This window comes from Amphiura filiformis, chromosome 12 (assembly GCF_039555335.1).
Source record: "Amphiura filiformis chromosome 12, Afil_fr2py, whole genome shotgun sequence".
Classification (NCBI taxonomy): Eukaryota; Metazoa; Echinodermata; class Ophiuroidea; order Amphilepidida; family Amphiuridae; genus Amphiura; species Amphiura filiformis.
Window position 1 is genome coordinate 50589295 of NC_092639.1, and position 18123 is coordinate 50607417.

At 36.4% G+C, this 18123-nt stretch overlaps 1 protein-coding gene across 3 annotated transcripts in view; it reads left to right on the forward strand.

Moving 5' to 3' along the window:
• LOC140166360 (venom phosphodiesterase 2-like) overlaps nt 1–17131 on the forward strand; it is a 54922-nt gene extending 37791 nt beyond the window's left edge. For all 3 annotated transcript variants that reach the window (XM_072189804.1, XM_072189805.1, XM_072189806.1), the window contains 8 exons: nt 2670–2869; nt 6151–6220; nt 7182–7342; nt 9977–10118; nt 10393–10473; nt 14256–14388; nt 15227–15401; nt 16123–17131. In XM_072189804.1, the coding sequence (XP_072045905.1) occupies nt 2670–2869; nt 6151–6220; nt 7182–7342; nt 9977–10118; nt 10393–10473; nt 14256–14388; nt 15227–15401; nt 16123–16290 (1130 nt within the window). In that variant the 3' untranslated portion in view covers nt 16291–17131. The remainder of the gene's footprint in view (nt 1–2669; nt 2870–6150; nt 6221–7181; nt 7343–9976; nt 10119–10392; nt 10474–14255; nt 14389–15226; nt 15402–16122) is intronic.
• Nucleotides 17132–18123: the final 992 nt, after the last annotated feature.

Genomic DNA, 18123 nt, shown 5'->3' on the forward strand with positions numbered 1-18123 from the left:
TATACTTTGATCAGCTCGTAATCGGCGGGAATTATTAGGCTTTTACCCCTACACCGAAAAGTAGACCAACATTAAGATTGATATAATTGATCTGCCTAGTCTATAGTTTTCGTGTTATTGAAGTAGACAAAGTATAGGACTTCAATTAATAATTTGTAGTACTTCTGGCGAGATGTCACAAGACAAATCTCCAAATAAAATATTATTGATATCAATTCGCGATGTTATAAGGCCCGCCGATTACGAGCTGATCAAACTATACTGGAATATTAGATGTGGAAATAGTCCAAACCACTTCGGGTTTACGAAATGTTAAAGCTACAGATAACATGCATTTCTCCCCAAAATAAAAGACAAATAAAACGTGTGTATATACCGTACTGTATATTGAGGGTATTTCAGGGTAGGTCCCCTACTTGTGCTTTATATTTATACTTGCTCCAGATTCGCAGTGTTTAGATTGTGCTTTATATTTATACTTGCTCTAGATGCGAAGTGTCAGAAATGTTAATAGTTTGTAGCTATATAGTTAGGTTAAAAACTTCAATCTGGTGACCACTCTCTGGCTAGTAAGGTTTGACGATTGATTCGACTTCTATGGACCATTTAGGAAAAAAATAGCCTCCATGACCCTCGCGAAAATCCCGGCATTTTTCGCTAGAGGCCAAAATCCAAAATGGCCGCCGCCACCATTTCGAAAATTTAAGTTTTGAACCAGAGCACCTAAAATCATGCACAAAGACACTTTTTCGGATATGTCGAGTAAAAGGATTTCGATTCTGACATTAGTTTGACATTACGGCATCATTTTCACCCAGAAATCCAAGATGGTGGCCAGCACCATCTTGAAAAATTTAGTTTTGAACCAGAGGACTTAAAATCGTGTACAAAGTCACTTTTTTGGATAAGTCTACCACAAGGATTTCAAATTTGACATTACTTTGACATTACGACCTCATTTTTACCCAGAAATCCAAGATGGTGGCCGTCGGCGCCATCTTGAAAAAAATAAGTTTTGAACCAGAGTACCTACAACCCCAGATAATGCGCCGTAGCCCCAGATAAGGGACGTAGACCCCCGATAAAGCAGTCCAAACCCAAAATAAGGCGCCTTAACCCTAAATGAGGAACATAAACCACAGATAAGGCATCTAAACCCCACATAATGTGCCTTAACTCTAGATAAGGGTCGTTAACCCCAGATAAGGGTCGTAAACCTCAGATAAGGTATCTAAACCCAAGATAAGGCGCCTTAACCCCAGATAAGAGACGTAAACTCAGATATGGCAGTCTAAACCCCAGTTAAGGCGCCGTAACCCCAGATAAGGGACGTACACCTCAGATAAAGCAGTCCCAAACCCAAATAAGGCGCCTTAACCCTAAATAAGGAACATAAACCTAAGATAAGAGAAGTAAACCCCAGACGGCTAGACGGCGCCTTATCTGGGGTTTAGACTGCCATATCTGAGTTTACGTGTCTTATCTTGGGTTTAGATGCCTTATCTGAGGTTTATGTTCCTTATTTAGGGTTAAGGCGCCTTATTTGGGGTATGGCCTGCTTTATCGGGGGTCTACGTCCCTTATCTGGGGTTACGGCGCATTATCTGGGGTTTAGATGCCTTATCTGGGTTTAGACTGCGATATGCTAAGGTTAAGGCATCTTAGCCACAGGTAAGGAACGTAAACCCAGGATAAGGCCGTTTAAATCACAGATAAGGCGCCTTATCCCTAGATAAGGGATGTAAACACAAGATAAGGCAGTTTAAACCCCATATAAGGGACTTGAACCCCAGAAAAGGCGGAAATGACACACTTATGCTTCTGCTCTCATTCAAAAATCACATTTACGCTCTACCAAATGGGGGCCATCTTGGATATCTGGGCAAAAAGTATGTTATAACGTCAAATTAATGTCAGATTCGGATTTCTTGGGGTCAACTTACCGGAAAAAGTGTCTTTGTACACGATTGTAGGTTTTCGCGAAGTCGAATCAATCGTCAAGCCTTACTAGCCAGAGAGTGGTCACCAGATTGAAGTTTTTGACCTAACTATATTTCAAATAAAAAATACTCGCGTCTTGGACATTCTAGTTCTTCTGGTTCTATGCTGGTCGTCCTCTGAGGAGCTCGTTTCTCGTCAGACGCATGATTGTGTTTACTAGGATATAAAGTGTTTCTATCATGGTCATTATCCTCGAACATCGCACGTAATCGCGTATACCATCTGATCTTCACGGCTTACGTTTTCCCGCTTGACCCATTATTATTTTGCTGCTAAGAATTTAATGTAAAAGGTCATCTATGGGTTATTGTTAACAAATGTAAAAGAATGTCTCCTTTATAAATAGGCAGTTAATCAGAATTAAGTTTGAAGAGAGGATTCACACGAGTCTTTTTAGGATGTTCAAAGGTTATTTTGAGGTCATATCCAAAAGCCTTTTAAAAAGTTTGTGTGTGTGTGGAGTGGATGGGGTAGACGTAGCGTGTGCCCGTGGGTGTGTGTGTGAAATATGGTCGAGATGGGGTGGTTGGGTGGGGTTAAGGATGTGGGATGACAGTGAGTAACTAACACATAACAGGATTCTTTGATGAAGAGTAAAATGTATTTCGCCCCCCAATACACTTTTATTATATCAAAAATAAATGTCGTATTTTTCACTTTTCATTCAGATCTGATTGGAGTTGAACCCAGCACCACAGCACCTCCCAGCGACGGAATACCAGGATACTTAAACAATGCATTAAAGAAACCAGGACCGGACCCAGGGCTACCATGGGGTCTAGTAGGGCCACGTAATAACAGATGTCAATATCCAGATGAAAGGAGAACGGCTAATGAAGGATGCACCTGTCCGGCTGACGTTCTTAATGTAGGTTTTCTTGTTAGTGTCTGACTGACGTTCTTAATGTAGGTTCTCTTATTAGTGCCCGGCTGACGTTCTTAATGTAGGCTCTCTTATTAGTGCCCGGCTGACGTTCTTAATGTAAGTTCTGTTTTAGTGTCCGGCTGACGTTCTTAATGTAGGTTCTCAATGTAGGTTCTCTTATTAGTGCCCGGCTGACGTTCTTAATGTAGGTTTTCTTGTTAGTGTCTGACTGACGTTCTTAATGTAGGTTCTCTTATTAGTGCCCGGCTGACGTTCTTAATGTAGGCTCTCTTATTAGTGCCCGGCTGACGTTCTTAATGTAAGTTCTGTTTTAGTGTCCGGCTGACGTTCTTAATGTAGGTTCTCACTGTAGGTTCTCTTATTAGTGCCCGGCTGACGTTCTTAATGTAGGTTTTCTTGTTAGTGCCCGGCTGACGTTCTTAATGTAGGTTCTCTTATTAGTGCCCGGCTGACGTTCTTAATGTAGGTTCTCTTATTAGTGTCCGGCTGACGTTCTTAATGTAGGTTTTCTTGTTAGTGTCCGGCTGACGTTCTTAATGTAGGTTCTCTTATTAGTGCCCGGCTGACGTTATTAATGTAGGCTTTCTTATTAGTGCCCGGCTGACGTTCTTAATGTAGGTTTTCTTGTTAGTGTCCGGCTGACGTTCTTAATGTAGGTTCTCTTATTAGTGCCCGGCTGACGTTATTAATGTAGGCTTTCTTATTAGTGCCCGGCTGACGTTCTTAATGTAAGTTCTGTTTTAGTGTCTGACTGACGTTCTTAATGTAGGTTCTCTTATTAGTGCCCGGCTGACGTTCTTAATGTAGGTTCTCTTATTAGTGTCCGGCTGACGTTCTTAATGTAGGCTCTCTTATTGGTGCCCGGCTGAAGTTCTTAATGTAAGTTCTGTTATTAGTGTCTGACTGACGTTCTTAATGTAGGTTCTCTTATTAGTGCCCGGTTGACGTTCTTAATGTAGGTTTTCTTATTATAGTCCGGCTGACGTTCTTATTGTAGGTTCTCTTATTAGTGTCCGGTTGACGTTCTTAATGTAGGTTTTCTCGTTAGTGTCCGGTTGACGTTCTTAATGCAGGTTCTCTTATTAGTGTCTGACTGACGTTCTTAATGTAGGTTTTCTTGTTAGTGTCCGGTTGACGTTCTTAATGCAGGTTCTCTTATTAGTGTCTGACTGACGTTCTTAATGTAGGTTTTCTCGTTAGTGTCCGGTTGACGTTCTTAATGTAGGTTTTCTTATTAGTGCCCGGCTGACGTTCTTAATGTAGGTTTTCTTATTAGTGTCCGGCTGACGTTCTTAATGTAGGTTTTCTTGTTAGTGTCCGGCTGACGTTCTTAATGTAGGTTCTCTTATTAGTGCCCGGCTGACGTTCTTAATGTAGGTTCTCTTATTAGTGTCTGACTGACGTTCTTAATGTAGGTTCTCTTATTAGTGCCCGGCTGACATTCTTAATGTAGGTTCTCTTATTAGTGCCCGGCTGACGTTCTTAATGTAGGCTCTCTTATTAGTGCCCGGCTGACGTTCTTAATGTAAGTTCCGTTTTAGTGTCTGACTGACGTTCTTAATGTAGGTTCTCTTATTAGTGCCCGGCTGACGTTCTTAATGTAGGTTCTCTTATTAGTGTCCGGTTGACGTTCTTAATGTAGGTTTTCTCGTTAGTGTCCGGTTGACGTTCTTAATGCATGTTCTCTTATTAGTGTCTGACTGACGTTCTTAATGTAGGTTTTCTTGTTAGTGTCCGGTTGACGTTCTTAATGCAGGTTCTCTTATTAGTGTCTGACTGACGTTCTTAATGTAGGTTTTCTCGTTAGTGTCCGGTTGACGTTCTTAATGTAGGTTTTCTTATTAGTGTCCGGCTGACGTTCTTAATGTAGGTTTTCTTATTAGTGTCCGGTTGACGTTCTTAATGTAGGTTCTCTTATTAGTGTCTGACTGACGTTCTTAATGTAGGTTTTCTTGTCAGTGCCCGGTTGATGTTCTTAATGTAGGTTCTCTTATTATTGTCTGGCTGACGTTCTTAATGTAGGTTTTCTTATTAGTGTCCGGCTGACGTTCTTAATGTAGGTTCTCTTATTAGTGTCTGACTGACGTTCTTAATGTAGGTTTTCTTGTTAGTGTCCGGTTGACGTTCTTAATGCAGGTTCTCTTATTAGTGTCTGACTGACGTTCTTAATGTAGGTTTTCTTGTTAGTGTCCGGCTGACGTTCTTAATGTAGGTTCTCTTATTAGTGTCTGACTGACGTTTTTTATGTAGGTTTTCTCGTTAGTGTCCGGTTGATGTTCTTAATGTAGGTTCTCTTATTATTGTCTGGCTGACGTTCTTAATGTAGGTTTTCTTGTTAGTGTCCGGCTAACGTTCTTAATGTAGGATCTCTTATTAGTGTCCAGCTGACGTTCTTAATGTAGGTTTTCTTGTTAGTGTCCGGTTGACGTTCTTAATGTAGGTTCTCTTGTTAGTGTGCAGCTGACGTTCTTAATGTAGGTTTTCTTGTTAGTGTCAGGTTGACGTTCTTAATGTATGTTCTCTTATTAGTGTCTGACTGACGTTCTTAATGTAGGTTCTCTTATTAGTATCCGGCTGACGTTCTTAATGTAGATTTTCTTGTTAGAGTCCGGTTGACGTTCTTAATGTAGGTTCTCTTATTAGTGTCTGACTGACGTTCTTAATGTAGGTTCTCTTATTATTGTCTGGCTGACGTTCTTAATGCAGATTCTCTTACTACTAGTGTTCGGTTGACCTTTATTTTAGAATTATATCCAAAATAAAATCAATCATCACAATACAATTAGAGATTTATATTGCACAATTTAACATTTTTCTTCTTAAGATAATTTGTTGCGTAGATATCCATTAAACTAGCAAACGAATGCAAAATAGTGACTTAGCTATCGAAAATAAAAGAAAACAATACCCTCAAATTATCATTGTTCTCTTAAAGTGGTAGCCCCACTTTTGGTTCAAGTTCCTTAGGGAATTAGTCAAGGTTAAAATTCATCCATGTAAATTCTATTATGTCTGTCATCAAAGTAACAGGTGTAAGTCAGTTCTTCTGTGGCGAACTGGCCATGTGGAGCTTCCTGTTTAAGCGACTTGAACATATAAGCTAATTATTGTAACTAGGTTTCAGCTGAAGGAAAAAGAAATCACGAAAATATTTTGTTGCTGCTGCTTCATGTTGTTCCGTTGTGGCTATTACTGCTGAAAAATAGGTCAACCCTTTTAAAGTCGGGCTTTTTTTATCAACATCTCATATTTCTGTGTTTTAGATGTATCCGGAGACTGCAGGGATCAATCTGGAGGAGAAAGATGTTAATCTGAATCGCAGAGGATCGACAGGTGGGTCATCTGATATATGTTTTTTATAGATAAATGTGATTGATTGCTGGGCACCTGCTACGAGTGAAGAGGTTTTAATCTCTCTGGACACATGACAGACAATAACCAATTGATGTGTTTTTTAAACCACTCTATTCCTCATTCCAGAAAAATACAACATTAAATTTTCGGATTAATAAATATTATCCTGTTTTGCCAAATGAAACATAGGTAAATCCTAGTCCTTTAGTTAGTCCTAACTGGCAATTTTTGGACATAAGGGCCAAAAACATGCATTTTTAGGGCGTTTTTCGACCTTTTTCGTATTTTGTGACAATCAAGCCCAAAGACTTGAACAAAGACTAATTTTCCAATTAGCAAAATTAGCATATAATATTAATATTATGAGCTATATTCAAGATTTTGAATGCTTAGACTTGTGCCAAGTTTTGTGACTGCAATTGTAAGAAAACGTGCAAAATTGCATGTTTTTGGACCATTTTCCCTCAAATTGCAAAAATAAAGGATTAAGATTTAGCTATGTTTCGTTTGGCAAAACAGGATAATATTTTTTTAATCCAAAAAAATTAGTGCTGTATTTTTCTGGAGTAGGTAGTAGTTCTCGAGACTAGACAACGTCTTTAAAAAGTAAATACGATAATATCATAAAGGAAATATCATATAAGAGGTTTTTGTTACCATGGTAACTTTTAAGCTTATTTCTAACACTGCTACATACCGGGGCTACATAAGACAAAAGTAAATCACAATGAACACTATGAACCCTATAGACGTTAGAAATTCTATAGTCTTAAAATATCAAGCAATAGACATAAGATAATTGATATTGTTTGTGCCAATTGCAAATCGCGTCAAATCCACAAGGAATACCTTTCCACGTTTATTAACATAGAAATCACTATGGCTGTCGCAAGATAAAAAAAACCACTTAGAAATCAATATTTCTCCATTTCATTTTCAGCCTTAGTTGAACGCAATGCTCCATTTGGTCTACCAGCAGTCAAAGACGACATCAATCCGAATGGGGAATATTTCTGTATTTTATATCAGAATAACTACATCACAGGATACGATCACTTTCTAGAAATACCAATTTTTGTTTCTTTCACAATCGATAGTTCCGTAAGTACAACTTTATAACTTTAACCCCTAGACACTACTGGTCATCTAACAGCATTTTTGATTGGTCGATAACTTGAAAGGCTCATTTCAATTGCCAATTATGACTAGGCTTTAAACTATTTATGGTCAAACTTGCATTTGCAGAAGATCTTATTAATACCCTCCTTGATTGGTTCAGAATTGGACACATTATTCATTTTGGCCAATCGGCAGGTAGTTCTCATGGGGTTAAAGTTCCGTCGCATATTGCTATGATCACCGCATACTGACGAATAATATACAACTATAAACCGCCTGCGTCTGTATCCCTTTGTATTAAATAACTACAGAGGGCGACGTTACCATAGTCGCTATCCGCGCTCGGCGAATCGCGTACGACACTTCACGAGATAATAGGGACAGTTTATACTCTTAACCTCATCATCATTCTATACTGAGATAGGGAGAGAGAAATGGTAATAATAGCCGCAGACGATTTAGACAAAACATTGCAAGTCAAATTAATATTGATTTTATAAATGTATATTGCACTTGCCAGACTTGCCAGACTTGCCCTCTCATTGTATGAGGACAGTCACTTCTAAATTACATTGATATGTCGGTTATGTCCAGAAAAGAAAACATGTTGCATCTACTCTGTAGGAATAGATCAAGCCCCCGGCATCTCACATTACACACATGTAGATCAAGATGATCACTTTTTAGGTTAACATTGCAATGTTCTAGAAAAACGATATAGCTCAAATAAACATTGGGCTATTCCGGTTGAAATCCATACACCCCCTATGGAAAACATGACATCTTAGTAAACAATTTGGTCGTATGTTAAAATATTAGAAGTGCCAGACATATGGTATTATGTGTGTCCAATTGGCTATTCCATTCGAGATCCATACACCCCCTGACATGAACGTAATCTCTCACACAGGGGAGTGTGAATTTCAAATGGGATTACCCGAAAGAGAAACTCCATACATCCCCGTGTGAGAGATTAAGACCATGTCTTCTATAGGGGGTGTATGGATTTTATTTGGAATAGCTCATTGGACAAAGCTAATACCCCCTGTCTGGCACTTCTAATCTTTTAAGATACGTCCAAACTACCAAAGTGTTTACTATTCGCTACGACAATGTATTACAACGGTTCAAATTTGATAGACAACATTAAAGGAAATGTAGGTTAACACACAAAGCCAGACGGAAAAGATTAAATTTATTTTCTCCAGCAACCAACATGTGAACACATTCGTCTTTGCGATATTTCCCGATTCTGCAATGCTTTATATAAAGAATTTGGTACAATTACTGAAGCAATGTCATCTTTCCCGATTCTGCAATGACTTATACAAATAATTTGGTACAAGTAGGAAGCAAAGTTATCTTTCCCGATTCTGCACTTCCTTATATAAAGACTTTGATACAGTTATTGAAGCAATGTTATCTTTACCGATTCTGGTCTGCCTCATATGAATCATTTGATACAATTACTGAAGCAATGTCATCTTTCCCGATTCTGCAGTCCCTTATATAAAGAATTTGGTACAAGTACTGAAGCAATGTTATCTTTCCCGATTCTGCACTTCCTTATATAAAGAATTTGGTACAAGTACTGAAGCAATGTTATCTTTCCCGATTCTGCACTTCCTTATATAAAGAATTTGATACAGTTATTGAAGCAAAGTTATCTTTCCCGATTCTGCACTTCCTTATATAAGGCCGTATAAAATTAATGTTTTGGTTCTCGTCCAGAGGATTTTCATGAATTGATGAGGAGGGAGGTGTTTTTTTTTTTTTTTTTTTTTTTCAATGTAAAATTAGCATTGTCAGTAGTTTTCGGTCTTCTCCAACAGTGCTCGAGGAAACGATGAGGCCCTTTTTTTTTTTTTTTTTCAAATGTGAGATTCTGAGGATAAACCCCTAGAGTACCACAAAAGACTTGGAAGTGATGCTTGTTCTCTAATAAACTTATTTATATGTATGAAGATTTCATAAATCATTCCAAAGTCTAAAAAATTGAAAAATCTAAAAATAAAATTAAAAAATCTGACAAATCCCAGAAATTGAGGAGGGAGGGACGAGAACCAAAATATTAATTTTACACGGCCTAAAGAATTTGATACAGTTATTGAAGCAATGTTATCTTTCCCGATTCTGGTCTGCCTCATATGAATCATTTGATACAATTAACTGAAGCAATGTCATCTTTCCTGATTCTGCAATGCCTTATATAAATAATTTGGTACAAGTACTGAAGCAATGTTATCTTTCCCGATTCTGCACTTCCTTATATAAAGAATTTGATACAGTTATTGAAGCAATGTTATCTTTCCCGATTCTGGTCTGCCTCATATGAATCATTCGATACAATTACTGAAGCAATGTCATCTTTCCTGATTCTGCAATGCCTTATATAAATAATTTGGTACAAGTACTGAAGCAAAGTTATCTTTCTCGATTCTGCACTTGGTTAAAGAATGTATCAAATTAATTTATTGCAGAATCGAGAAAGATGACATTGCTTCAGTAATTGTATCAAATTCAAGTATTTATTACATGTTACTGTGCCGTGTAGAAATAAACTGCCGACATGCAAAAACAAAGTTGTTCAAACAGCATGTTTATTTGCTTCTGCAGACTGGTTCCGTACCTGTTCTCGAAGACTGTTTACGATATGACCAGAGATTAGAACCTACAAAGACTCCGCGATGTACTGATTATGATAACGGAGTTGTTGACGATATTTTACATCTGCAACCCACGTTCTTGTATCAGCCGCGTAAGTATGACATAAATACTCGATGTTAGGAAAATGTGAATCGTAGGATTGGCATGAGAATGCCTTTATAACAAAGTTATTAATTTAGGGATGTTAGCATTTGAGGAATAATATCAACATATCACACAACCATGACATTGTCATAATCTTCGCCTCTAAAAATTAATACGCTTATTTTGCGCGATTTGTGGTTATTTTAAATTCACATGATACATTACGTATGTTGTTGCTGATAGATATATGAAATATTTTTATTTTCTCATTTCATTTCTAGTGCTAGCAGGCAATATTGATGCAGAACTTGACGCTTTGATCACATCCAATGTAGTCCCGATGTATATCGATTTCGCAAGAGGTATGTAGGCCTAATTGAAGATTTTTTTCCCGATTCTGCAATGTCTTTTAAAGGAGAATTTCGTGATCCTAGCATCCTCTTTTTATGACATTTTTCAGTAGATATCCACGAAAAAAGCTTATTTCCAAAATTTCAGTTGATTCCGATTTTGCGTTTGCGAGTTACGCATGATTATGTGTATTACACTGCTCTATAGACAATGTGTTGTAATTTCGTTCTGGTGCACCAGAACGAAATTCAAATTTGGCGATATTTTTGCTAAACGAATTAATCTGCAAGAAATATTTGGTACATAAACATTATGTAGCCAGAGGTATCCAGTGGTGTAAAAATCTCAACTTTTTTTGGGAAAAGTGGGGAATGAGGCTGTGGAGCACGAAATGCCCCTTTAATGAATTTAATGAAATTACGGAAGCAATGTTATCTTTCCCGATTCTGCAATTCCTTATATAAAGAATTCGATATAATTACTGAAGCAATGTTATCTTTCCCGTTTCTGCAATGGCTTATATAAAGAATTTGATACAATTACTGAAGCAATGTTATCTTTCCCGTTTCTGCAATTCCTTATAGAATTCGATATAATTACTGAAGCAATGTTATCTTTCCCGATTCTGCAATTCCTTATATAAAGAATTCGATATAATTACTGAAGCAATGTCATCTTTCCCGTTTCTGCAATGCCTTATATAAAGAATTTGACAAAATTACTGAAGCAATGTTATCTTTCCCGTTTCTGCAATGCCTTATATAAAGAATTCGATATAATTACTGAAGCAATGTTATCTTTCCCGATTATGCAATTCCTTATATAAAGAATTTGACAAAATTACTGAAGAAGCATGTTATCTTTCCTGTTTCTGCAATGCCTTATATAAAGAATTCGATATAATTACTGAAGCAATGTTATCTTTCCCGATTCTGGAATGCCTTATATAAAGAATTTGATACAATTACTGAAACAATGTTATCTTTCCCGATTCTGCAATGCCTTATCTAAAGAATTTGATACAATTACTGAAACAATGTTATCTTTCCCATTTCTGCAATGGCTTATATAAAGAATTTGATACAATTACTGAAGCAATGTTATCTTTCCCGATTCTTCAATGCCTTATATAAAGAATTCGATATAATTACTGAAGCAATGTTATCTATCCCGTTTCTGCAATGCCTTATATAAAGAATTCGATACAATTACTGAAGCAATGTTATCTTTCCCGATTCTGCAATTCCTTATATAAAGAATTTGATATAATTACTGAAGCAATGTTATCTCTCCCGTTTTTGCAATGGCTTATATAAAGAATTTGATACAATTACTGAAGCAATGTTATCTTTCCCGATTCTGCAGTCCCTTATATAAAGAATTTGACAAAATTACTGAAGCAATGTTATCTTTCCCGTTTCTGCAATACCTTATATAAAGAATTCGATATAATTACTGAAGCAATGTTATCTTTCCCGATTCTGCAATTCCTTATATAAAGAATTTGATACAATTACTGAAGCAATGTTATATTTCCCGATTCTGCAATGCCTTATATAAAGAATTTGACAACATTACTGAAGCAATGTTATCTTTCCCGTTTCTGCAATGCCTTATATAAAGAATTTGATACAATTACTGAAGCAATGTTATCTTTCCCGATTCTGCAATTCCTTATATAAAGAATTCGATATACTTACTGAAGCAATGTTATCTTTCCCGTTTCTGCAATGCCTTATATAAAGAATTTGATACAATTACTGAAGCAATGTTATCTTTCCCGATTCTGCAATGCCTTATATAAAGAATTTGACAACATTACTGAAGCAATGTTATCTTTCCCGTTTCTGCAATACCTTATATAAAGAATTCGATATAATTACTGAAGCAATGTTATCTTTCCCGATTCTGCAATTCCTTATATAAAGAATTTGACAAAATTACTGAAGCAATGTTATCTTTCCCGTTTCTGCAATGCCTTATATAAAGAATTCGATATAATTACTGAAGCAATGTTATCTTTCCCGTTTCTGCAATGCCTTATATAAAGAATTCGAAATAATTACTGAAGCAATGTTATCTTTCCCGTTTCTGCAATGCCTTATATAAAGAATTTGATACAATTACTGAAGCAATGTTATCTTTCCCGATTCTGCAATTCCTTATATAAAGAATTTGACAAAATAACTGTAGCAATGTTATCTTTCCCGTTTCTACAATGCTTTATATAAAGAATTCGATACAATTACTGAAGCAATGTTATCTTTCCCGATTCTGCAATGTCTTATATAAAACATTTGATACAAGTACTGAAGCAATGGTATCTTTCCCGATTCTGCAATTCCTTATCTAAAGAATTCGATACAATTACTGAAGCAATATTATCTTTCCCGATTCTGCAATGCCTTATATAAAACATTTGATACAAGTACTGAAGCAATGTTATCTTTCCCGATTCTGCAATGTTTTATATAAAACATTTGATACAAGTACTGAAGCAATGTTATCTTTCCCGATTCTGCAATTCCTTATATAAAGAATTTGACAAAATTACTGAAGCAATGTTATCTTTCCCGTTTCTGCAATGGCTTATATAATACAATTACTGAAGTAATGTTATCTTTCCCGATTCTGCAATTCCTTATTATAAAAAAATTGATACAATTATTGAAGAAATGTCATCTTTCCAGATTTTGCAATGCCTTATATAAAGAATTTGATACAATTACTGAAGCAATGTTATCTTTCCCGATTCTGCACTGCCTTATATAAAGATTTTCATAATGATTGAACCAATGTCATCTTTCCCTATTCTGCAATGTCTTATATATAAAGAATTTGATACAATTAATAATGCAATGTTAGCTTTCCCGATTCTGAAATGTCTTATAAAGAATTTGATACAATTACTGTAACAATGTTGTCTTTCCCGATTCTTCAATGCCTTATATAAATAATTTGATACAATTACTACAGCAATGTTATCTTTCCCTATTCTGCAATGCCTTAGATAAATAATTTGATATAATAACTGAAACAATGTTGTCTTTCCCGATTCTGCAATTCCTTATTATAAAGAATTTGATGTGAAGCAATGTTATCTTTCCCGATATTGCAATGCTTTATTATATAGAATGTGATATCATTACTGAAGCAATGTTATCTTTCCCGATTCTTCAATGCCTTATTTAAAGAGTTTGATTTTATTACACAAGCAGTTTTGTCATTCCCGATTCTGCATAAATGTATAAAGGGAACCCCTGCAACTTTGAAAAGTATGTACCCTGGGGTACTTTTTGTGTAGAATTCAAATCTGGCATCAGAAAACGTGTAACTCTCTTACTTTAGAAGATATAGGGCCCTCAAAATGCAAGGGGGTACGGTCAGAACTCCAAAAGTAAACATAATTTTACCGTCCATTTTTTTGCCAGTATGAGCCCTTAGATGGCACATTACTATTATCCAATATTGAGCCTATTAGAATACTTTTAGCTGAGATAGTACCCATGCAAAACCCCAATTGTACATTTTTTGTACATTTTGACCCCCCTGAAAACCAATGTCAGACATTTACCCCACCATAAACTTCAGGTATGTTGAAAAAAATTGAAGAGGTGCTGCGGTGCACATCCCTGGAGTTGACATGGATTGGCTCACATTAAATTTAAGTTCATGTCTTCTATAGCATGTATAGGGGGTATGACCTATTGTATTCCCTCACCTTGCACCTGTATACATCATAAAATGTCTTATAGTCGTATACATTTCTATACCATCTATTTTACCTTTTCAGAAATATGGAAACCCGTGTCAATGCGCCTTCGAGACTGGGCTTCCGAAGTCAAACATATCCACGTAGCAGCGGGACCTATATATGATTTGAATAGAGACTCTACTAAAGATCGATATTTCGATATCGGTGAAAGGTAAATAATATGAAATTATATCATGGGAAATTGGGCATATAGTATTATATTCGTATTTGCTCAAATACTGGATCTCAGCATTTTTTCAATTAAGTTACGCGGATGCACCTGCGCCCTTTTGATTCCGCGGTAATCTACTGTGTGGCAACAGTGGCATCATGCTGATATATGCGAGCATGTTGATCCTGAAACAGAAGTTACTCTTACAACCTGTCATTATTATCACCATCTTCTTCTCGAGATAAACAACGAAGAACAAATAGTTGACTAAATTATAATTCTATTCAACTGGACTTTACTATTTTTGATGGCTAGAACAAAGTAACAACAAACAAGTATAGAATTTAAGTTGGCATATTCTTCATTTTAAGAAATAAAGGTTCTGAAAAGGTTCTAAAGTTGTCCTTTCAGGAGAACCCTTAGAGGTTCTCTGAGAACCGAAAATGGTTCCCAAACCGTCGAAAATCCGGCCCAAAAATGTGATATAGAACCGTTTTCGGTTCTATAGAGAACCTTTAAGGGTTCTCCAAAATTAAAGAACCTTTTTGAGAGATTCAAGAGGGGGTTCTCCTGAGAGGATAAAATAGAACCTTTATGATAAAAGAGTTTCTATTTGACCTTTATTTCTTAGAGTGTTGTTCTTTTTATAGTGTTCTGTCCTGACGCTCCTGACACTGTTAAGACAGCAGCATTATTGAAATAGCGCCACCAGTTTATCATGGCATAATAATGGTTGTTTGGCAAACTATTATTTTGTACAAACTTTAAAAAATTAATTAACCCAGAAAATGAAAGTGAAAACTCAATTAACAACATGTGGTGTTTTCTCTTTTTCTAGCAACTTGTGGGTAGGTGATACACCAGTTCCAACTCATTACTTTCTGGTGGTGACTCGATGTCTTAATAACTCAGCAGCTGAAGATACTCCATTGAAGGAATGTTCTTATGATAGGATCGCTACAATGACATTTATATTCCCGCATACAAATGAGCTGCCAAATGAACAGTGTTTTGTAAGTATTTGGATCAAAAACGAACAAACAAACAAACAAAATATGGATATGTGGCTATCTATTGAACCATACAATATAATTGGATTCCAGAATCACTAACTGCCCCTTTAATAAAATTCAAATCATCTTAAAAGGTTTGGGAAAGGCCAGAGGACACGGGCCAATGTTTGATCCTCGACCGTTGCTCAAAATAATTTTAGCCTATTCATCTTTCCAAGCTGTACAATAGAACTGTAATACCTTATAATAAAGAATTTGATACAATTAATAATGCAATGTTATCTTTCCCGATTGAGCCCCTCAATTGATAAGAACTATAAGATCTGCACAAAAGTAGGCCTACATTTTGATTCAAATTCTTGAATTTTAATATTAGTGCGAGAAATACAAAATCCGGTAGCTATATTTATAAAGTTCATAATATAATAACTGCGAGTCCACCTGCAGCATGCAATAAGTGAATATATTCAAAATTTACATTCTCTTTTCTTCATATTTTCATACATGTTTATAAAAAAAAATGTCATTGTTTTAAAACACTTGTATGTTTTGATCCAACAAACTGATCAGCGTGCAGCGTAATGCTGAGTGCAGAATAACATGTTCCATATTTCTTCAATATCAGAGAGAACGTACTCATTCCTCCAGTTACTATTTGCCAACTTTAACTGTATGAATTACTTATTTCAACTTGTGTTCATAATTTCTGTGTCCATTTCAGAACTTTGATGAATATCTAATGAGCAACCGAGCTACCGTTCAAGACGTCGAGAGATTGTCAGGGCTCGCCTTCTATCCTAACTGGAGCATGGATTTGGAAACTCAGATGCGAATGCTGCGATTTAAAAGCCAATTTCAGAGTGCCAACTCTCCATGGGTTGAATTTTGACCCGAAACTCATCAAGTTTAGGCCGAATAAAACAAAATTATTCGTTTCACGTCTGCACTAACAGACATGGACCACGGAGAAATCCGGACCATAATCATATATTTTGGGATTATATGACCATTATCATCTTCTGTATTGGGATTAGATACACTTTCCTACACTTTCCTTAGTTTCAGTAGATTGTGTGGTGTGGCAGATACTTATATTCTTTGAGCATTGTTTAAATATTTTCTTTAAACATATCCAAATAGCCCAAACGTTGCTCATGTGATTTTGGTATATAGATTCGATTTCAAACTGCCGTAATCACATAAAAACCCGACAGGCAAAGGTACATCATACGCGGGGCCAGGCAGTGACGGTATGTGCTGGAGGGGTGGGGGGGCAACGGGGAAAATACACTATATTGGGCCAGTAGGCCTTGTATTGTATTGACGATAATATTCAAAGATGTATAGACCCCACATTTTACAAATTGTACCATAATTATAATTTACAACGCATTTTTTTAAATAGTAGGAGCTAGTAGGAACAACCCATTATTTTGGATGAATGATAAACACAACTTGTTCTGTACATAGGCCTATAAAATTATTTGTGTGCCAAACTATTTTATACAGAAATATTGTTTTAATGACGGTCAGGCCTAGTTTGTAATTATGGTTCAGGGTATAGGCATATATATATTGATAGGTACTTTCGGATTTTATAATTAATGATATATGTTTTAGTTATAATTTTTGATGATCAAATGTATAATGAACAATGTATATGAATTTGGAGGTTATTTTGTAATTAAAGATTGTATTACAATTATGTGATGCACATAACTTTTTATAAACCAGGCTTGAGATTGTAGTTTGTAATTTGCACACCATATTATTACATGTAGTGTACACTCCAAAACATGCATGCTCTTTGTACCTGCTAAATATTATACTGCCAGCCAGGTGCCTGAACACCAAATTCCATTGCTAAACACGATCCATACATATCAATAGTATTTGATACTCTAAAACATGTTTAGTATTTTAACATGTTTCAACAAACAGGCGTTTGTGTGTCAAACTGTTTTAGCTTGTTTTATACAGATAGAAAAGTGTATAATAGCCAGGGGCGAGGAAAATTGGCCCCACAGAAACTTTCAGGAATGAAATGGGGACGAGAAAGAGTAAAATATCATTAAAATGCCTAAATAGGACGAAACATTGACAATGGAGACGAAAATTTGGCTTGGGGATTGAAAAATTTACCAATTTTTGACCAAAAGTTGTAGTATTTATGTGCGAGCGGCTTAAGCGATAAACGGGTGGGGTCAAGGGCGGAGCCCCTTGAAGCTCCTGGTTTTGGCATATTAGAAGCTAAAAAAATTTTCTCTTCTCCTTCCCTTTCTCTTCTCCCTTCCCTTTTTTTCTTCCCTCTTTTTCTTTTCTTCTTTCCCTTTCTCTTCTTCCCTCTTTTTCCCCTTTTTCTCTTCTCCTTCCCTTTTTCTTCCCTCTTTTCTCTCCTTCCCCCTTTTCCCTTCCCAATTTTTTGCTCTTCTTCCCAGTTTTTTGTGTCCGGGGAAGATTGCCCCCCCACTGGTTACGCCACTGGTCTACGCTCACTGCCTCTACGATAGTTGAGCATGATGGAACCACTTGTGGGCGAGCTTTTGGGGTTACTAAATGTCATCTGTGATTGGAAACAAATGGGGTTTTACCTGGATAGAAACAATTGCTTGGTTTTATCGAATGATGAATATATTAGCCAGAATGTTTCGCATACGATAGCTATAACTTGGTTACATGGATATCCAACCAGATGCTCGACAACTGGGCCAAATTAATGCTT